At 44.5% G+C, this 22,857-nt stretch overlaps 1 protein-coding gene across 1 annotated transcript in view; it reads left to right on the top strand.

Annotated features, from left to right (window-relative positions):
• The window catches only part of LAMA1 (laminin subunit alpha 1), a 144,255-nt gene that overhangs the window by 9,516 nt on the left and 111,882 nt on the right, over positions 1-22,857 (top strand). The window contains exons 2-3 of the mRNA XM_058677002.1: positions 14,146-14,316; positions 14,500-14,612. Of these exons, the coding sequence (XP_058532985.1) occupies positions 14,146-14,316; positions 14,500-14,612 (284 nt within the window). The remainder of the gene's footprint in view (positions 1-14,145; positions 14,317-14,499; positions 14,613-22,857) is intronic.

Here is a 22,857-nt window from a genome sequence, read left to right as displayed (position 1 = left end):
CACCTTCCTGTGCCTTTTCCACGCCATGAGCAGGGAGGTAGATCAGAAGTGGAGCATCTTGGATACCAACTGGTGTTTATTTGTGATGCCACCATCACCTGCAGAGGCTCTATCTGCTATACCATGATGCTGGGCCTGTAATGTTAATTATTTAATTCATCCGAAGGGTGTAAGATGCATTTCATATTCTGGCAGAATTATGTTCTAAGCTTCACCGTTTCCTACACCTTTAAACAACCCACAAAAGCCCCCATAGCATGTTCTTGGGGCTTATTTGGGCCACCTCCTCCTGTGCTGAATCAGCCTTCTGCACTTAAAACCTTCCAGGGTCTGGGGGCACCAAGGTCCAGCTTGCAAATCCACCCATTGCCGTTGTCCTCTCAATGCAGCATCCGCTGGACGCTTGTTTTCCTGATCCCGTTCAGAAGTTCCCATCAGTATTTACCCTCTTATGACTCCCCCCCACCCAATGCAATAAGAGTGTGCTATAACTAAATACCTGAGGCAAGGAAACTTTATCACAAAAAGTGCTTTACTTTGACTCGTAGCCCTGGAGGGTCCCTGTCTGAAGTCCAGCAAGCCCTGTTGCTTGGTCTCTGGTGAGAGAGTTCTTACTGGTGGAGGCACCAGGAGGCCCAGGGCATCACAGGACAAGAAACAAGGAGGCTGCCTGGCGGTCACGTCAGTTCTCTGCGTTCTTATAAACCACTTCAGCCCTAGGACCTCCACCTTACTGGTCTCACCCAATCTACTCAGTTTCCTCTAAACACTGTAATTAGATTGCCTGTCCTCTTAGTACTCCTGTCATAAGACTTGGAGGACTAAGCTGCATGTGCGCTGGGGCCAAGTCATAATCAAATCATAGTGCAGAGCCAGTCTTGTGGCCGTGTCCCAATGCATCACTTGCCACGTACACATACCCCTTGACCTTGTGGACTGGGTCCCCTCCTGACTGCCCTGCTTCAGACACATGACGAGGTATTGCACCGACTAGCCCGTGACTCAGCAGAGCCGGGGTCTGCAGGTGGGCCAGCTCCCCTGACTTCCCGCAGTAGCTGGGATGAAGTCTGACCTGACCTACACGCCAATTTTCAAGGAGCACAGGATGAGTGGCATCCAGAGCTCCCAAGTGAATGTCCTGTGATGTCTGTCACGTCATCTGATCTCCTGTTGAATTGCTTTCCTGGTTTCTCACTCTCCACCTTGGTTAGATGTGCAGGACACTGTGGTGGACCATGCTCAGGCCTTGCCCGGCTCTCCCTGCGTTGCTAGCCATGTTTTGTTCCTTCTGAACCGTCTGTGGTCCCTTAGTGTGATGTGGTGATCATCAACCCCGTGTACCTTCTACACACTGTGCTACCCTGCTGGAAGTGCAGCCTCTCCCCTGTGGCTCTCTGCCTTGTACCCACCCTCCTTGTCCTCACTCTGACTGTCCCCACAGTGATCTGTCTGGACATCTGAGCAACACAGCTTTTGGTGACTGCTGACTGGCTTTTCTGGCCTTGAGGGCAGAGTTTTGTTTTTTTTTTTTTCCCCCTCCGGTGCCTGATACCCAGCACAGTGATTGGTATGCAGCATCGATTCTGGGGATAGTCCCTGGGTGAATGACTGTCCCAGTACAGAAAGAAAACAGAGGCTGGAGAGGACTCCGGTGGGCATTCAGCAGAGAGCCAGACAGGCAGTTAGGATTAGGGAGGTCTGAGGATGCAGACAAGTAAATCTCCTAGGGCAGAGGGCCAGCTCAGGAAGGCCAGGGGGCCTCACTGGGACCCCCAGACAGGACTTGGAGAGAGTAGACAAAGGAAAGTCCAGGTCACCAGGCTAGGGCAGAGGGTGGACAGATGTTTCTGAGACTAAGGCCTCAGCTTCTACCTGAACTCAGAACCCAACGATAGGAAAGACCTCATGGTTGACATAAGAAACTCAGAGACTGTGTTAGGAAAAAAAAAAGATTTATTTATTTTAAAGGCAGAGTTAAAGAGAGACAGAGAGAGATCTTCCATCCACTGGTTCACCCACCAATTGTCTGCAATTGTCAGTGTTGGGCCAGGCTGAAGCCCCGAGCCATTTCCCCGACAGTGTCTCCTGGGGGGTTACAGCGTCTCAAGTGTTAAACCTTCCTGTTTTGCGTTCAGATGCATTAGCAGGAAGCTGGATTGGAAACAGGGTAGCTGACACTGTGGGTACCTGGAGTGCTACCTTATTCTTCTGTATCACAGTGCCTACCTGCTCCCTTGAAGAGATGATTAAACTTGCTTTTCTGTCTATCAGTTCAATGTGAAGAAAAAATGGCTTTGTCTTTAAATTAATATTGATTGTTGTTGCAGTTCTATTTTCCTTAAAAACTCAGATTCTAGTCAGCAAAAACTTATTTCTTGGTGTGCAAGACACTGACTTGTAGTCATTGCATGCCAGCAATTCACCAGTTCTAATCAACAAGTATTTGTTGTGTTTCTAGAAAATTCCAAGTGGTTTTCACACTCCCCAGTGTCTCCAGCAGGCATGAGGGATGCCCAGAATCTTACTGTGTGCGTTCATCTGTGCAGAGTTGAGAATAATTTCTGTTTCCAAATACAACCAACGAACTAGAACCTAGCGCTGCCAACAAATTGTATCGTGGTCAACAGAAAGAGAATTCTGATGACACAGCATTTTCCCGCTGCATGGAATGGGCGTTTCATTGAAACGGTTTGAATGCAGAATACTCTGCTGTGTGTGACTTCAAACGTGTTGGCAGTTGTTGACTAGCTTGTTGGCATTTTGCTGAGTTGTTGTATTTTCAAAGGAATTTTTGTAAGGGAATTTTACCTGATTGGCTTTCAAGGACTGCCTAAGTGGGGGAACAGCTGTTCTGCTCCAGGCATTTGGGGCCAAGGCATCCTCCACTTCTTAGTGAGAGAACAAAGGCACACAGAATTTATGTCACAGATGGATTTTTGTTTGATAAAAATCACTTATTACTGAATGAAAGAATGGCCTATTCTCCTTAGAAATATGAGCATAACATCTCCTGTGTCTTTCATGGTTTCTAACTCCATTGGTTTAGTTTTAATTATTATAATGGACTGAATTCAAATGTGTTCGAAACTCTCCCTGAAAATTTGTGTGTCAGGTGGTTTTCTATAAAGGAAATCATTTCAAATTTAGTATTAAAATAACCTGCACATAATCCTGGCAGAAATCTGCTAGTTAATAAAACAATCTTTTGATTACTGTGGTCCTCTGACCCCAAGCCAGGTTGACTGTTCTAATAAAGCATTGCAGGGCTGTGGTGAGTAAAGGTAGACACTTCAGAAAGTGGAGGTGCACTTGGGTTGGCCATGTCCCTGAAGATTGAACACCAGCTGATCACAAAAGCATCACTTGGATCAAACCCCAGCTTGTATAGCACATCACTGATACACTCGTATTTGCAGGCAGGTCTGAAACTGTTACTGACAATCTCCTTTAGACATGATAGATGGTCTGGCATTGTGGTACAGGGGACAAGCCTGCATTCTATATCAGAGTGTCCATCAGAGTCCCTGCTGTTCTGCTTCCAGTCCTGCTCTCTGAGAGAGCAGCTGGGAAGCAGCAGATGATGGCTTAAGAACTTGTGGCTTAAGAACTTGGAGTCCTGGACGGCGCTCCTGGCTCTTGGCTTTGGCTTGGACCAGCCCTGGCCGTTGCAGCCATTTGCCACATGAAGAAATGGATGGACGATTTCCGTGTCTCTTCCTCTCTTGATAAAGTGATCTCTGCCTTTCAAATACATAAATGAGATTTTAAAAAAAATTTGATACAGTCACTCCTTTAGGTCTTTGTAGCTATTCAGTCTTCTGTTTGGACAGCCTTCCTAAGCCCATGGCTGCACAGAAGCCCCTTTTAGGGCTCAGGCCCTAATTGCCATCATCGCCCTTCAGAACACTCACATTGGACTTTATACTTACACTTACCATGTAAGGCAAGTCTCTATGTCATAATGATTTTATTGCAGTGAAATTGTGTATCACACACTTGCACCAGTTTCCCATGTAGTTTAATGATTTTCTCAATAAGTTTAGATTGTTGTGGACTACCCATGCGTAGTTTTTCTTTCCCATAATTCAATTTTGCTATGAACTTTTGGATGATCACTTGTCTACATAGATTTCAAAATTTCGACACCAAGATAAACTTATCTTTTAATTCTGTTTTCCCACAAACATCTTGAATTGTTCCGGCACAGGCATGACCACAGTCTGCTGTGAACCATTTCTAAGATTCCAAAAACTGTCCTCATGATCCTTTGTAGTCAGTCTCCATTCTCATCCCCACACCTGCCGTCTGTACGGAGAGATCTGCCTTTTCTGGGAATTTTGTATGTAGGGAATCATAATAGACAGTTTCCTTTTGTTAAAGATTTGTTTCTCCATATGGGAATCAGAGGGAAGGACATATACACGCGCGTGCATGCGTGTGCGCACACACACATACACACACACACAGATCTGTCTTCTGGCTTACTCTGCAGAGGGTTACACCGTGCAGCGTGCAGGGCTCGTTCAGATTGAAGCTTCACCTGGATCACCGACGTGGGTGGCAGAGCCCACACACCTGCGCTGTCTTCCGTTCCTCTTTCCAGGCCATCAGCAGCTGGGCAGATGTGGAGTGCACAAGCCGGCTGCTGGCCTCAGAGGCAGCGGCTTTACTTGCTGCTCCACAGCGCCAGTCCCTGGTAGATGAGCTTTTCTTTCTAGCTTCTCTCATTTGACATACTATTTTTACAGCTGTGTTGTATGAGTCAGTCGTTTCTACTATTTTATTGCTAAGTAGTTGTCCATAGTGTAGATTATTCACATCTCATTTACGCAAGCATCCATTGGTAGGTGTTTCAATAGCTTCTGGTCTGAAGTTCTTAGGAGCAATGTTATAAACACTCACATGTATGTCTTTGCGTGTAGACAGGCTGTCCCGGCGGCACCGCTTCCTACCCAGCTCCCTGCTTGTGGCCTGGGAAAGCAGTCCAGAATGGCACAAAACCTTGGGACCCTGCGCCCATGTGAGAGACCAGGAAGATGCTCCTGGCTCCCGACTTTGGATCGGCTAAGCTCTGACCATTGTGGTGGCCACTTGGGAAGTGAACCAGCGGATGAAAGATCTTTCTCTTTGTCTCTCCTTCTGTCTGTGAATCTGCCTTTCCAATAAAAACAAATAAATCTTAAAAATATTCATTATTTATTTAAAAATCAGAGTTACAAATAGAGATCAAGTGAGTCAGAGAGGAAAAAGGTCTTCCATCCTCTGGTTCCTTCCACCAACTGCCATGAGGTTCGGGGTTGGGCCAGGCCAAAGCTGGGAACCTGGAGTTACGTCAGGGTCTCCCACGTGGGTGGGCAAGACGCAGGTGCTTGGGCCATCTTTTGCTTCCTTCTCAGGCGTATTAGCAGGGAGCTGGGTAGGAAGTAGGGGAGCTAGGACTTGAACCGGTGCTTGATGAGGGATGCTGGCATTGCAGGTAGCATCTTAATGTACTGTTCCTCACGGGCAGGCCATTACCTGTGCTGCTGAACCTTTGACTGGGTTTGAAATCACACCTCTTGGCCTTGATTTTCACTTCCTCCAAGATCAGTGACTTTGAGCATCTTTTCACATGTTATTAGCTGTTCATCTGTTTGCAATGAAATGTCTATTCAGATATTTTGTCCAATTTCTAATTGGATTGTTTATTGTATTGAGATTGAGTTAAAGTTTTTTTTTTAAAGTCCCTTATCAGAAACGCATTTTGAAACTGCTACTGGTTCGTGGCTTAGTTTTTCATTTACTTAACGGTGTGTTTCAAGTCTTATTTTCTGTTTTTATTTTGATGAAGTCTAATATATTGTTTTTTTCTGTGTGATTCCTTTATTGTCATATCTAAGAATTCTTTGCCCAACCCAAGGTCATGGAGTTTTTTTCTGTATTTTTTCCTATGACTTGTATTGTATGGTCCCTTTGTGTTAACTGTCTATAGTAAGGCAGTAGGATTTACATTCATGTTTTACATGTGAATGTGCAGTGGTTCCAGCAACCGCTTTGCTGTTGTTTGTTGGAAAAACAAAATTGTCTTAGTAGTTTTACAAAAGATCAATCTAAGTGTATATTTTAGTGCCTCATGTGTTTTGTTCCATTGATTCAGTTCTGTTAACATTGGGCTGTCTGGACTCCTTTGGTTCTATACTAAGTTTTGAAATTGAAAATGTAGGTTCCTCAACTTTGCTCACCTTTTTCTCAATCACTTTGGCTCTTATAAGTCCTTTGTGTTTTTAGCATCTGACTGCCAGTTTCTGCAAAAAAAAGCCTGCTGAGCTTTGGAAAACAATAGGGTTAACCTGTAGGTCAATTTGGGCTCCATTGCTGTTCCACAATGCTGAATTTTCCTGTCTTTGATAGGGAACATTGCTTCATTCATTTAGATCTTTCATTTTTTTCTCAAAAAAATATGTAGATCTTCAGGCTTCTAGTGAATTGGTCTTGTCTCTGTTTTTAAGCTTTTTTTTTTTTTTTTACAATTGTTTAGGCTTTTTTAGCAAAAAAGGCTAGGGACTAGGGAGATCTGGCCTGGTCCTTCTGTGACCCTCCTATTCTCAGGTCTCCCTTGTTCCGTTGGCTGGTCCAGCTGTCTGCTGCTTGTTCTTGCTGGAGAAGAGGCCTCTGGGGTTAGCCCAGAAGTGAGCTTTCTTGCCCAGTTTTCCCCAAGGTGCACGACTTCTGGTGGCATCTTCAGTGGGCCTGTGCCTCCCCCAGAGCAAGCTGCCGTCCTCTGCAGTGAAGCTGCTGCTTGGCAGGAGCCGGCACAGCCACTACAAGCAGCAGGCCCGGAGGAAGGCGGGTCTCTCCCAGTACATTTACCTGAAGCACTAGCAGTGAAAACAACATGTTATTTATTTGAAAGAGGAAGATAACAAGCAGAGATCTCCCATGCCCTGGTTGACTCCCTCAAAATGCATGCAGCACAAGAAAATAGGCTGAGAAGCTGGGAGGCAGGAGCTCAGGCCGGACTTCCCACCTGCATGGTAGGAGCTGGCCACCACGGGCCATCACTGTAGGCTCCCAGGGCGTGTGTTAGCAGAGGGAGATGCAGTGGGAAGCCCGGACCGCCGTACAGTGTGGGATGTGGGCGTTCCCAAATGTGCTCCCCTAGCAATTTTCCTTTAAGTTTTCCAAATTGTTGTTTCTTTGGTTGGTTTTCAGAGTCCTGGATTGGCTGTTTTTGAACATTTCACCCAGCATCGTGGTGTTTTGGAGGAAGGACTTGTCATTCCTTACACTGCTTCACAGGCTGAAGTCCCTCTGAAATAATGAAGTTATTATGTTCTAATGCCATGTCTCCCATGACAATCGGTTTCCATCCACCATGCTATCAACAATCCACTGATTTGACTCACAACTAGGTGCTTGGTAGTAGCCCTCTGCTGAGCAAAGTCCTGGTATCCTTGGAGACAAATAGCAGGTAGTGCTGGGATAGGGCTGGGTCCCTAGAGGCATTCCAGCTGATCCCCCCAGGAGGTGTGGTCTCCACTGTAAGCATGGTAGCTGTGTGTGGGCAATGTAGCCCAATGGCACATGTGCAGACTGTCTCACAGTCTCCCTATGGAAACATCCACACACTGTTGTCACCATGCATGTTTCTATGGAAACATCCACACACTGCTGTCACCATGCATGTTTCCCTGGGTTTTCTTCTCGAATCAACTTCAGTTCTAATCCTTGTCTGTACCTGTCAAGTGAGGAATTCTGAGAAATTTGTTTCCCAAGAGAAAACATAGGCCAGATTCAAAGAAAGGCTGTGTTGGCTGCTGGGACCACTGGGGTCAGAAGGCTGAGAGAAGGGCTGGCATGCTCCAGCAAATCACGGAGGCCGCACAGCTTGGCCGAGTCCTCCAGGGCCTGGGGCTTGGAGAAACTGCCGGGAGAGGTCAGAGTTCCTGGGAAGACAGGCTGTTCCTGGAGAGAGGGTGAGTGTGGGAAGTGCTCCTTAGAACTGTGTGGAAAAACCGCACCGTCCTGTAGTGCCTGCTTGTTAGATGTGTGGCAAGACAGGGCACTAGGTCTTCACTAGTTTACAAAGAAGGTTTTTTTATGTGGTTTATTTTTACTTGAAAGGCAGTCACAGAGAGAGAGAGAGACACACACACAAGAGAGAAATCTTCCACCTGCTGATTCACGCCCCAGATGGCTGGAGCTGGATTTGTTCAAGGCTGGGAGCCAGGAGCATCCTCTGGGCAGAAGATGAACACAAGTGTGATTCAAGAAGGAAGTTACTAGTGTCCAGCCTGGAATCTGGGTCTTTCATTACTAAAATGTGGCAGCTCCAGAGTTTTTCAACAAGGTCATGGACAAATGCATCTTATGAAAAAACTAGGCATGATTTCACACAATTTTAGTGCCAGATAAATTTAATCTGCAAACTTTGCCACAAAGCTTTTGCAAGCCCTTGGTAAAATAATTTTTCTCTGCTTGTACTAAAATAACAAAAATATAATAAAAGGAAGAGCCTAAAAATAAAAGTAAAATAATTGTAAGTATCTGATTTTAATAAAAGTCCCCCCCAAAAAAAAAACCCTTGCTGAGTGGGGGAGGGCTCAGGGACGTGACGTGACCCCGACATCCTGGCTTCTCTGAGCCCACCTGTGTAAATGTGCTTGTACTGTCAGAAGTTGTTTGAAATCTCCCAGCTGGACTTTCAGCTTCCCGGGGCAGTTCAAACACAAGGTCCAGGGGCGAGCAGACAACAGCCCAGCAGTGTGTGCTGTGCCACCAGCGCCCAGATGCGCTGGGACCGAGAGAGTTGCTGTGTGGATGTGGCGAGCTTGGCATGAGAAATGTCTCTTCACTTTTACATCTTTAGAAAGATGTTTGTCATTTAGTGCACTGGCCTTGAATTTACTTTTTTTAAGATTTTTTTTTTATAATTATAAAGTCAGATATACAGAGAGGAAGAGAGACAGAGAGGAAGATCTTCCATTCACTGATTGACTCCCCAAGTGGGCACAACGTCTGGAGCTGCGCCGATCCAGAGCCAGGAGCCTCTTCTGGGGTGTCCCACGTGGGTACAGGGTTCCAGGGCTTTGGTCCGTCCTCACTGCTTTCCCAGGCCACAAACAGAGAGCTGGAATGGAAGTGGAGCAGCTGGGACACAAATAGGCATCCAAATGAGATTCTGGCGCATGTTAGGCTACCGTGCTGGCCCCTGAATTTACTTTTGAGGTGTTTTCTTAACTCATTCCTTTGGCATATAAAAGCCTGAGAAACCCAGGCACGTTGGGTATTAGCCCTGCCTGCCCTGATGGGCCCTGAGCCACACAGGCTTGTTTTAATAGGGTTCTCTGGTCGGAGCTCAGTTTGACTTGGGAGCCCTTGAAGATTTTCGATCTTCAAAGAAAGCCAAATGGGAGTGCGGCTGCTCTCTAAAAATAGTTGCAAAGTACAGTCAGGGGACCTGGAGATCTGGTTAAACAGTGACAGAAAATGCTGGAAGGATCGTCATCTTTCCCATTAGTCTGGGTACTTCAGGACCAAGCCTGGTTGAATGCAGGTTGTGAGAGCTGGAGAAAGCCCAGGAGATGGGCTAATGCCTTGAGCCCCAAGTGCCTCCTTTGGGAGCTGTTAGACCTGAGGCATCTCAACAGCCATAGCCCCACCAATTGTTAATTGTTTTCATTAATTATTAAGTAATTATTAACCATTTCTCAATAATTGTATCCATAAAGTGAAAGATGTCTGAAGTGACTTCTTGGTTAGATATCCTAGATGTAGACAGGGATAAAAGTGTCTACTGGTACATGCAGTCCCTAGGGGTCCCTGTGTTCAAGTGGAGGTGGGTGCCAAGGATGCAGTCCAAGGTGGTGGTGTTGGTGGACATTTATACGGACACTCCTCTGTTGAAGGTACCACAGGCAGGAGCTGATTCTTCATTGGAGGAAGCAGTGCAAAGTAAAAATAGAGCCACCCTGCTTTACATGCTGGAAAACTTGGAGACGGTTTCAACTGGCACTGCACCAAGGGTGGGTGCACAGATGGCTTGTTCAGGGTACGGCGCTCAGTATACCCCTGAGATACATTACCGGGGCTCTGGAGGTTCTAAAACAAATAAGGGAAAGGAGAAGTGGCAGAAGACAGGATCTGAGAGTTTCAAAAGTTTCTCAAGGAGTTCATGGTTTAGGGAAGCATTTGACATGATTACACAATGTTGAATTGGTTACATGTTGAATATTAACAAATTACATTAAGATTTTCAAATATTGTGAACGATATAAGCAAGTTGATTGCAAAGCTGTCGGTATTTTCTTTTTACCTTGCACTAAGTCCAGGCAGTTCCGGTGAAGGGTTTGGTGGGGAGGTGCAGTTCTGTCACAGTGCTGGGGATGGTTCTCAGTGAGTGTCTGTGCTGCGGTTCTGTTGTGCTTTGCTTATGTGCAGTAGTTAAAGTGTGACCTTTGCAAACAACAGGGAAGACCCGCTGCGTGATGGATGAATTATGTCTTTTTTTTTCTTTGCAACTATAAACTTTCTTTGCAACTAAAAACCACAGTGTCATTAAAGTTGAGTACTGAACAGGCCATAGTGGAGGAAGCAGACAAGTGCTGGGAATGCTCCGTTTTCCTGCAGACAATATTTGTGCCCAACCTCCTCCTCCCACTTGTTTATCTTGCAGTAAAGCCTTCCTAGTCAAGGACACCTTGAAGATATTGCCATGGCAATGGAACCCAGCAGAGTCTTGTTCCCTCTTACTCCTCACCCTCTCTTGTTTTCTGCTCCTCTTCGTGGTCTCCTGTCTGGGAAAGACAGTCAGCTGTGTTAAATGCCAGGCCCCCAGGAGCCCTGGAATTTGGATTTTGCTTTAGCCTCACCACGTGGTCTGCAGATCTCTCTCTCTCTCTCTCTTTCTCTCTCTCTCTCTCTCTCTCTCTCTCTCTCCCACTTGCCCCTTCCTGCCCTTCTTGTTTCTCTGTAGATACTGGAAAGGACCCTGCTGCCGATCCTGTCCGGTTTCTAGAGTATTTTAAGCTTCTCTTGCTGACAGCCATGGATGATTAGATTGGTTTAATCCAAAGAGCAAGTGTGTGGGGGAGTGGTAAGGAAGAGGAAGGGATAGGAACGGGGAGGAGGGGCAGGGAGGAGCCTTTCTCTCCTGGTGTTCTTGCCTCCAGTTGCAAGGGCTACTGACCTGGAAGTGACTCAGATCACCTTCACTGAAAGAACACTTATTTCTTTATTTCTGTAATACACTAACAACTGGTAGCTGGTCAGAATAAATATTACTGGAAATGAGAAGCCCTGTTTTACACTAAGGCAGCAATATGGAGCTCTGATATCCGACTATTTTGGCGTTTTTGAGAATGCTGTTCTTTGGTATGTTAAAAAAACAAGTTCACTTAATGATGATTAAAAGTAATTTTTAATTTATAATTATTAGCTGGAAGCAGAATGTCTCTAAGCGTTGCACTAGATTTGGGGTTACCAGTTTCTTGTGGGAAAGGACGGGGAGGAGGGAACTGCTTCTTGCTGACCAATGAGAAGCAGGAGAAATACGCAGCATCAGGAAGGCACGTGAATTGAAAGCAGAGTTTCAGACACACTTGCTGGCTTATTTGCACAGTTTTCTGAGAAAAATTAGTTTGGATTCAGATGAAGTTTATCACAGCTTCCAATGACCTCCTGAGCATGCTGGGGGCATGCCACTGGGAGTAACTTCAGCTCAAATCTTCTTCCCTTTTCCCTTCTCACTCCTTTCCTTGTGTGCCTGTGGTCCTCCATCAGGAGAACTGACCCTGAGAATATGCTGGAAGGTGAAAGCACTATGAGAGCAACAGATTTTATGAGACCGACTTTGTTCCCTGGGGGAAGGGTTAAAGCTGTCATGTGCGTTTCCCCGGATTTCTCCAGGTGTGTCCTCTTCTAGTGCGCCACCTGGATGCCTGGGGGACCCAGATCAGGCCGTCAGTACTGGAGGCTGCTCCTGCTGCAGATCTGCTGGCCTGGTCCCTGGGGGTGTCAGTGAGCCTGATGGTTGCCGTGGTTCGGCATTGGTGTTTCCCCCCAAACTTCCTCCCCTGGGTTGATGTGCTGGGGACCTGCAGGACGTTCACTGGGGATCAGGGCACTGCCCTTGGAAGGGATTAATGTAGTTTTTGAGGGGCTTCATTTTTTCCCCTTTGGGAACAGCCTTGCTCCTGCATCTCCCTGAGTTCTTGTCTTGCCTGCCCTTGAACTGTGTCATCTGCCGTGTTGTGGTACAGTCCGAAGACCCTCACCAGAGCCTGGCAGCTGCTGGCAGTTATTGTGGCAATGCCCTTGAACCTCCAGGACTATGTGCTTTTCTTTATCTTGTCTCCAGTCATCGATATTATGTGCTAGCAACAGCACACAGACCAATTCAGAAGAAAACAAGGTGGTACTTTCACTTTTCCGTCAGGGCTGGAATTGCGTGGTCATGTAAAAGACAAAATCTAACTCTGATGAAAGGTTAGATCAATCTGTGTAAGGTTGATGAAAATGATGGTTTGGGAAGTTGAATAATTTAACATCATGATTCATTTGGTTCTTCATAAAGCAGTTTTTACTCAAATTTCATTTTAAAAATCTGTCTTAAAACATGGTAAAAATAGCCCACTTTATGTTAAAACTGAAAATAGATGCAATCGATATAATGCATGATGAAAGATGCTCTAGAATGCAAAAATGCTCCACATAACAGCTGGGGGCTTGTTGGCTTGAGTAGGGCCATTCCATCATGAGCTGATGGGATTTTGTTTTATGTGTAATGCCTTTCAAAGACTAAAAAGTTTCCTTGTTTAATTGGTTTATGGGGAGTTATTTTTTAAATGCAGCAGCTCTAACAACTATTTGCTTTATGATTCACTTTATTAAAAATCTGTTATGAAATTTCACTGGACGTATTGGGTAACATCTAAAAATTAACAGAATGAGGCACTGGCTTCCTTCCATGTAACTGGAATTATATTATGCTAATTGCACTTTCACTGGAAGATAAACATTTCAGAAATGTTCCTTACAAAGAAAAGATTCTATGCTGTGATTCTTGAAGATTAATTCCAGTAAGTTTGAGAATCCTCAGCATCCCAAGACCCTCCCTGTACTCTCTTGGTTAAGCAAGTCCATTCATGTGGTTATCTTCTCAGCTTCATGTCCACCGTCATTCCCAGGGCCTCACAGATTCTTCTCTGCTGTTACCTCTTCTGCTAAGACAAAGCTAAGACCCTAAAGAATCTCATGGAGGTATTTGCATAGTTTGGATCTGGTCCAGAGCCCAGTTATTTAAAGATAAAAATCAGTCAAGACAAAAGAACTATGCAAAAGGAAAGATTAATAGTGAGGGAAAATGTTCAAAATTGGTTCTTTGTATTCTAAAGTTTTATTTACCAAAAAAGTAGGCAGCGGAGTAAGAGGAGCAAGAGAGAGAGAGAGAAAGAAATCTTTACTCATGACAGGAAAAACTGGGTGGCCCACCAGAAGGAGGCAGCGGGAGGAGAATGAAGTGGGAACAGATGCCCTGCTCTTAAAAGGAAGGTGGCGAATGCCATCAGGGAGGACATGTCATCGAAACTTGCCTTCAACCTTGTTTTCCCAGCATTTTACTGTGGAGAATTTCCGCCAGAAGATCACGAAACCGGATGCAGTGACCCCTGGAATTCCACTGTTAGCATTTCACTCATCTCTGTGACCATTTGTCCACACAACCCTCCTTGTCTGCCACCCCAACTTATTTTTCATACACTACAAAAATGAAGACATGAGCACATGTCATGCATATGTATCAGTGTTTATTTATTATTCTATTTAACTTTTGAGATAAAATTTCAAATATACTAAAATACCCAGAACTTCCGTACACTCCTTCTGTGATATTTGACAACAGCATCTGCCCATGAAACGCAAACTTCTATCAAGATAGGGAACCTCTTTTTCTGGAAAGTTCTCTTCCTTTCCTTCATAGTCGGTCTCTAACTCTTGCAACCAGCATCCTGAGTTCCTTTGGGACAGTTTGATCTGGAGAACATGCTTGTGTATAGGGTTCTTTTCCTCAGCACGTGGGTTTCCCATCTTTCTGATTCATCTCCCGGCTGATTTGCAGTAGCCTCTTCTTGGTTTCAAGCTCAGCCGATGTGTATGTTTGACTTGCAGGCCTGTTTCCTGCCATCCTGAATCTCGCCAGCAATGCACACATCAGTACCAATGCGACCTGCGGGGAAAGGGGACCCGAGATGTTCTGTAAGCTTGTGGAGCATGTGCCGGGTCGGCCTTTGCGAAACGCCCAGTGTCGGATCTGCGATGGCAACAGCGCCAACCCCAAAGGCAAGTTCTGCCCTTGCATCGCAAAGCACCCAGGGGAACTCACGCTTTCCGAGATGGTGATGAGGGTGTCCCACAGAGAGCCATGACCCTCCCCTGCTGCTCATTTCCACAGGCTGAATGTTCCAAAATTTAAATCCAGAGCTGAGAAAAAAAAAATTACATGCTTTTCTTTTCTCTTCGCAGAACGCCATCCCATCTCCAATGCCATTGATGGCACCAACAACTGGTGGCAAAGTCCCAGTATTCAGAATGGAAGAGACTATCACTGGGTCACCATCACTCTGGACCTGAGACAGGTGGGTGAGGCCACAGGTGCTGGGACGTGTCTGCGGTCCTCAGGTTACGGCTCAAAAAGGCTGGCTTGATGCCCAGCACGTTCATGTTGTGACCTCACCAGGTAAAGTCATGTGGTTTGCAGAAGTGGCCCATGGCACCATTGCCTGCCATGTTTGTCCTTTCCAGGTATTTTGAAGGTGTGAGGAAAGTTGCTTCCAGGGGCCTGAGATGCTTTGCAGCTCTGTCAGCAGGAGAACTTACCTGTTCAGCGAATCTTCGAAATGTTTGTAAAAACGCAGAGTGTGAAAAATTCTGCAAGTGTTTCACAACTTATTTTGAAAATAAACTTATCTTGTATTTGCATTTATCTGGAGGCTTTTTGAAGTCCCTGGTTAGATGCTAGTTGCCAACAGGTAGAATTGGCTTCAGTGGCACCTGCCACTCTGCTTCCTAGAATCTTGATTTGTTGCTACATCGGAGCAGGGAGGGAAATATGAATGTGGGCCCTGGATGCCCCAGTATTTTGGGGCAATCAATATGCAGAGAGCGTGAAGGATTAAAAAAGGGAGATGGCAAGTATTTTAGACACAACTTTGGTTCAAATTCTTCAGAAAAATCATATGATATTCATATTTCCATTCAATTTCCCTTGTATTAGAGTTCATACATTTCACATAAAATGGATCATTTGAAAGAGAAACAAGTGAAATGTGCATTGTAAGACTGACGTATTAATGGTGGAGATTTAATTATAGATAACCATATGTCTTTGAGTAAATGATAGTTTTAAAATATCAGGATTTTTCATTTCTTCCAACAACACTCTGGTCATTCGGTAGCATGTTGTTTAACTTAATGGCATTGTAGACTTCTGCTTTTCTTCCTGTTGTTGATTTGTTTTGTGGCTTCTCATTTAAGGGGATGTACAGTAACTGAGGAATGGCGACTATCATATCCAGATGTGAGGGTACAATGCAGTATGCATCTCTACTTCCAGATCAAAGATGGACTCCCAATGAAACTGTTTACTATATCTTGACACTAAGATGCTGGACTCTCTGCCATTGTCCATTCCTACAATGATGGACATATGACTGCTTATGAAGAACAATGCCATAGTAATAGTATAGGGGAAATCAGTGTATGGAGTAGAGGGGATTTAGGGAGAGGGTAAGGGAAATCCCAGGGCTTATGAAACTGTATCATAAAATAGTAATAACATTTTTAAAAATGGAAAAAAGAAAGAAGGGGGAAATGTATGATTTTCAGTGAAATACTAGGCAATACTGGCATATTGATGTACGAGGAACATTTGATCTCTGTTCATTACAGTGAGCAAAGTAGCAAAATGTTGACCTACCATCCCAACTAATGATCTAGCTCAGGTTCACGGTGTCATAGTGTCATTACACTTTTAGTTAGCTTGACTTGTATTCTTATACATTTCTTGTTTTTACACCAGTGGCAAGAATGGTTTTTTTGGAAACATTTGGTTTTCCCATCATCTTTCCAAATTTATTTTACTTTTTTTTCTAAGGGAAAAAGTATAAATCTGTCACTTAATAGCATGTGGCTGTAGAAACGCATTGCTTGTAGATTTTTTTTTCAGCTAGATCCTCCTGCACATCTTACATACAAAGGGATAGTTGGTACTATCCCTTTGTACAGCTGGCTGCACAGTGAGTTTGACTATGCTAGCATCAGCCCACACTCATGTGAGTAGTGTAGCTGAATTAGATCATTGTGGAGGCTAGGAGATCTTTAGGAGGGCACTTAAGGACCACTGTGGAGTATCTAGCCTGTGATTGGCTGAAATCATAAAAACGTAATTTCACTCATTAGAGATATGAGAAAATATCCTTTTGGCCAAATTAAGAACTGGATATGTTCCATGTAGATTTCAAATCCATGTTTTTTAGCCCTTGTCAGGAGGCTTGTCTGTATCCTGAATTTGCTTTCAGTTGGAGGGAGCCAGCTTGAGGAATTCCAGAAAGCAACATCTGTTTTAGATCTTTCAAGGCCTGTTTGAAAGCCAAACATGGGCGCAGGGCTATAGGCTTTGATGGGAGTAAGCTTTTAAAGTAAGGGAACACAAAATAATCAATACTCAGAAGTTTCTGTAACTTTTCACAGACTTTCCTCTAATCCTTTAGGTTGAAGGAGTACATTTTGTCTTTATCTTAGCTAACCCTTCTCAGATTCTTTATTGTCTTTTATTATAACCATGCTTGTTTTTGTAGAAAGCGCATTATAGTGAATACACACATACTTAGATTCAAGAGTTCTAAACTGTCATGCTGTGTTTGTTTCATGTGAACTGCCAACATCACTATCCGTGCTTTCCCAGTCAAGCTGGCCCTTTGTATCTGTGAGTCCCCTAACCCCAGAGTCAACTAACTGCAGATGGAACATATTTGGGAAAACATCGCATGCACTGAACATGTAGTGACTCAATTCCTTTTCCAATTTCCTATTCCCTAATGAGTCAGTGTAGCCACTGTTTACATTGCATTTACATTGCATTAGGTGACTTTGTGTAGATTCTTTTTTTTTTTTAGAAGATTTCATTTTTATTGGAAAGGCAGATATAAGAAAGATGGAGATACATAAAGGTCTTCCATCCACTGGTTCATTCCCAGGTACCCGCGATAGCCAGAGTTGAGCTGATCCAAAGCCAGCAGCCAGAGGCGTCTTCTGGGTCTCCCATGTGGGTGCAGGTTCCAAAGGCTTTGGGCTGCCTTCGACTGCTCTCCCAGGCCACAAACTGGGAGCTGGAGGGGAAGCGGGGCAGCTGGGACATGAACCGGAACCCACATGGGATCCCGATGCATTCAAAGCAAGGATTTAGCCACTAGGCAATCACATTTGGCCCAGTTGTGTGTAGATTCCATACAAGTCCTACAGCATTATAAGGGACTTAGTAGCATGTGGGCTCTTTGGTTTCAACGAGGTCCTGGATCCAGTCCTCCATGGATTGCAAGGGAACACTGCTTCAGTTTGTATCTTCAAATAATAGACATTTATTTGAATAGACATCGTGCCATTAACCCACATAACAACATTATCAATAATTTCCTAGTGACGTTCACCATCCATATTCAACTGTCCCAATTCATCCACCCCTATGTTTTATAAGATTTCTTTTTTCAGATGAGGAGCTGATAAAGACCTCTCATTGCCTTTGGTTGTTTGTGCTTAATCTCTTCTGGTCTGGATTGTTTTCCACCTAGTGTTAGGATACTACATTTTCAAGTAGGTCAGTGGTCTTACAGAGTCTTCCATGTTATGGTTTCAACCTAGTTGCATTTGACATGTTCTTTTATGCCCTCTACCTCCTGTAAACGACATTCAGCTTTAGGGATCTGATTGGATTCCATTCAGGTGTTGCTGTTGGACATACCTCATTGATGATCCAACCTACTGCGTGCTCACTCCCATCAGGTAGTGGTGGGAATTTGAATCCTGTCTGGATACTGACAGGCAGGTCTCCGCCTTGTAAAGCCACCTCCTTTTTCCTTTCACGTCTCCCTCCTTGTGTGTTTTCCGTATTGTCATTTGCATGGGCGTGGGGAGAACGAGGGAGAGGGACAGAGAGATTCCACCACATCTGCTCTCCTTTGCTAATGCCCTGTGTGGCCAGGTCTGAGCTGAGGCTGAAGCCAGTAGCTTAGAACTCAGTCCAGGTCTCCCATGTGGGTGGTGGAAATGCAAATTGCCCAAGCCGTCACCTGCTGCCTCCCAGGATCCACTTTAGAAGGAAGGTAAAATCCACAGATTGAGCCTAGCATTGAACCTGCTTTGTAAACATTAAGCCCAGTGGCCCCTGTTACCTCTGGTTTCACTGACACTGGGATCTCAAATTTGGCTACACCTTGGGATGATGTTTTCTTCAGCTCAATACCCGTGTTTCCCTGAGGAGCATGCCGTCCACCAGCTACTGGTCAACTCCTAGAGTACACACTCCACAAGAGCAAGGGACCACAACTTCCTCTTTCACTTCTTTCTCATCTCTCTTCTTGCCCTGTTAACACTTATTGATGGGCCTTCACTCCTGCACTAACAGACACTGGCACAGTCCAGGCACGCAGTGAACCACAAGTGTGTGCAGTGCTTTTTCATGTTGCCCTCTCTCCTTTCCTGGTCGCAGCCTGATGGAACCATGACCATAAACAAATAAGCCCTTGACTGTCTTGTTTCAGTCCTGCAAAAATGTAAGACCTAAAGTAAAATTCTAGCTGGATTTAAATATTATCAGAACTCCTAAACCAATCTTGTAAAGGTAACAATGTAATTTAATAAATGCCAATTCCAGAGGTTTTATGACCAAATTAGCTTCCTTCCATATTGGCAAATGCTAGACATTAATGTTATTCATGATTCGCTAGTTGAGGTCAGCTGTTGAAATTACAACATCTTTAGCTTCTGTATGTAAATGATTGGTTATCTGGAAAATAAACAGAGAAAAGATAAAATGGGTGTTATCAGAAAGTCCATAACTATTGTATGATATGCAGTAAAGTTTGCCTTCCAAGTGTTTGCTTTAGCAGCATAGTACAGGAAGCGAGATTAGATTTATCTTTTCTCTCTTTTAAAATAATGCCTGCTCTTTGTTCTTTTATTGATTCTCAATATTTTAAAATTTACATTGTTATATATTTAACAGTGTCTTGCTTTTTAAAAATCTGTGGAAATGGAATTTGTGAATTTTCTTTAATAAAACTGAAAACACCCCATGGTAAATGGCAAGCTGACATCTACGCAGTGGTCTCTCTAAAACATTAGTTACTGTCAAGTGATTCAGGAGCTCATTTTTGGATTATCCCAGAAACAAGACAGCGATCTTTTTGATGCTTTACGGTGAAAGAGTATGCCCTTCATGTATCTTGAATTTTACTAACATCAAAATTCTTTTAGGGAGGCGTTTGGACTGCACTTCAGGAGAAGTTGCTGCCTGGGGTTCCTGCATTCCATATTGAGGTGCCTCCATTTGCATCTTGGCTCTCTTCTTGATTCCAGTTTTGTGCTAATGCAGACCCTGGGACGTAGCCATAATGGGCCATGTGGTGCCTTTCACCTACAAAACCTTGACTTTGTTCTGGCTGCCAGCTTCAACCTGGGTCAGCCTTGACTTTTGCCGGCATTTAGGGAGTGAAGCAGCAGATGAGAAACTCTGTCTGTCTCTCAAATAAATAAAAGGAAATAAATCAAACGGTTTAAAGAGTCTTTGAGGCTCCACTAACTAAGTTACAATGTATTCTGTGGGTAGCGTCTCCCAGTAGAACACAAAGATCTCCAGTTTGATAAATAACATATTAAAAGCTTATACCAGGGCCCAATGCGATAACCTAGTGACTGAAGTCCTCACCTTGCACGCACAGGGGTCCCATATGGGCACTGATTCTAATCCTGGAGGCCCAGGCTTCCCATCCAGCTCCCTGCTTGTGGCCTGGGAAAGCAGTCAAGGACAGCCCAAAGCCTTGGGACCTGCTCTTTGCGTGGGAGACCCGGAAGAAGCTACCAGCTCCTGGCTTTGAATCGGCTCAGCTCCAGCCATTGCAGTCACTTGGGGAGTGGATCATCGGATGAAAGATCTTCCTCTCTGTCTTTCCTCTTCTCTGTGTCTCCGACTTTCCAATAAAAAAATAATAAGTAAATCTTAAAAAAAAAAGCTTATGTCAGCATTAGGTGGGAAGGTGCTTAATATCACCAGTGATTAAGGATTTACTCTTTGTAAAACACAATGAGACCCTATTTAACACCCGTTAATATGTTTATCATGAAAGCAGTGTGGACAGGTATCTGAGAGAATGTGAGAAAGTTAGAATTTTGAATGTTGCCAGTGGGAATGTGAAATGATGATACGGTGCTGTGGAGTGCAGTGGAGCGCCTACTCAGTAAATGGAACCTAGAATTCCACATGATAGTCACTCCCCTCCTCGATGTGTGTTCAGAAGACTTGCAAGTGGGGGACTCAAACAAATATATTCATGTTTATCACAATACATTTCACCATAGCTAAAATGCTCAAATGTCTACCAACAGATGAATGGGTAAATAAATTGTGTTATATCCATGCAATAGAATTTCATGCAGCTTTAACAACAATGAGATTTTGCCACATTCTCTGTCATAATGAAAATGGTATGCTGAGTGAAATAATCCAAGAAAGAAGTGATGCATGATTCCATTCCTGTAGGGTGCTTAGAGTAGTATGAGTGAGTCAGTGAAAAAGAGACTGGATTCCAGGCACTACAGTAGAATGGCGCATTAGCACTGAGCATGCCCCATTGAGCTCATGCATGGGTTCTGGCTGAAGGGGCGTAATTATTGTGCAGCAGCGTGACGCACGTAATACCACCAAACTATACGCTTCAAAATGACAAACGTGGTCATTTATGTCTATAATGCCTCAATAAAGAAGTTATGCACTGTGACACTCATGGTATATTTTATAAGCCAGGGGCCGGTCAGGAAAACAGAAACCCTATTGGCCATTAAGGACGAGCATTAACATGAGAAATTGGTTAAAATGTTGGAGAACTGGAAAATGGATCGAGAAGGTAAACTAGAGAGTGTGATGGGGAGTTAAGGGAGGCTTGGATGAGAGAGCCTGCTTCAGGGGGAGCAGGGGTGACACTTCCCAGGGAGCCTGGGGTCAAGTACTGTGACTAGGACAGGAGGACTATCAGGGACAGCCGGTAGACAGAGGAGCAGTCCTGCAGCCCTCCCCACTGTCCTGGTGTGGCCACCAAGGCAGAGTGGTTGAGCAAGTCCCAGCAGGAACCTCACCGACAGTCCACAGCTGGGCCCAAGCAATGTCGTCTCCACGGCTGATTGCTTATAGCAGTGAGGTGACATCAATGTGGAGCCCAAGCTCTGACATCCTGGGCTGGGGTCTTGGGATTACAGATTCTAATTAGGCTTTGATTTTGTTATGTAGCTTAACTTCAGAAAGCAAATGCCAAGTTTAGAGTCCTCGTGGCAACATCATGGACCACTTTCTACAACATCCGCAGACTTGGTGTCCTTTTCTAGGATCTTGAATGAGGGCGCAGCCTTGAGACTTGAATGGCAGAAACGCGGAGGCAGCAGTACATGGGGCTTTAATGGTATACGAAAGCGGAATGAAAAAGCAAGTTTAGTTTGATGAAAAGTGTTGAAATTCATATTTTAAAATACTTATTTTTATTGCAAAGTCATATATACACAGAGGGGGAGAGACAGAGAGGAAAATCTTCCATCCGCTGATTCACTCTCCAAGTGACCACAGTGGCTGGAGCTGAGCCGATCCGAAGCCAGAGGCCAGGAGCCTCTTCCAGGTCTCCCACACGGATGCAGGGTCCCAAGGCTTTAGGCCATCCTCCATTGCTTTCCCAGGCCACAAGCAGGGAGCTGGATGGAAAGTGTGGCTGCCTGGATAGGAACCGGTGCTCATATGGGATCCTAGTACATGTAAGGCAAGAACTTTAGCTACTAGGCTCCCACACTGGGCCCAACATTCATACTTTAAAATAATAATATTTTCTATGAGCCTTTTGAAAACTCCTTATAATTACATTTGGGTGTAAATATATTGCTATAGTTTTTTGGTCATATCATATGGTGAGGTGGAGGTGTATAAAGTATGGTGCAGCGGTAAACACTTTAAAACTTTTATTTATTAATATTTTCAAGGAAGAATGAGAGAGAGAGAGAGAGAGAGAGAGAGAGAGAGCAGGTTTCCATTCGCTGGTTTACTCCCCAGACATCTACAATGCAGTGGCTGGGACTGAGCCAGGCCAAAGCTAGGCGCCTGGAATTCAGTCTGGGCTTCCCATGTGAGTGGCAGGCACTCGGGTACTCAAAGCGTGAACTGCTACCTTCCAAATTTAGCAGGAAGGAGGAATTGAAAGTGTAGCTGGGACTTGAAACCAGGTACTCTGAGATAGCATTGTGACGGTGCTCTCCCAAGTGATACCCCAACTGCTGCCCTCCCTATGCGCCCCTACATTTTCATGTAATATGGTTGACAAAGTGTAATGTGATCATGATAAAAAAGAATGAAAAATGGAGAGCACCTGACCAGCTTCACACATCAGATATATCTGTTTTCTTTCCCTCTGCCATATTTGTTTTTTAAAGATTTATTTCTATTGGAAAGTCAGAATCACTGACAGGAGATACACAGAGAAATATCTTCCATCTGCTAGTTCACTCTCCAAGTGACTACAACAGCCAGAGCTGAGCCAATCTGAAGCCAGGAGCTTCTTTTAGGTCTCTCATGTG

The sequence above is a fragment of the Ochotona princeps genome, chromosome 18, assembly GCF_030435755.1.
Source record: "Ochotona princeps isolate mOchPri1 chromosome 18, mOchPri1.hap1, whole genome shotgun sequence".
Taxonomy (NCBI): domain Eukaryota; kingdom Metazoa; phylum Chordata; class Mammalia; order Lagomorpha; family Ochotonidae; genus Ochotona; species Ochotona princeps.
The sequence above is the reverse complement of the archived record's forward strand: the minus strand, read 5'-3'. Positions and strand labels throughout refer to the sequence as shown.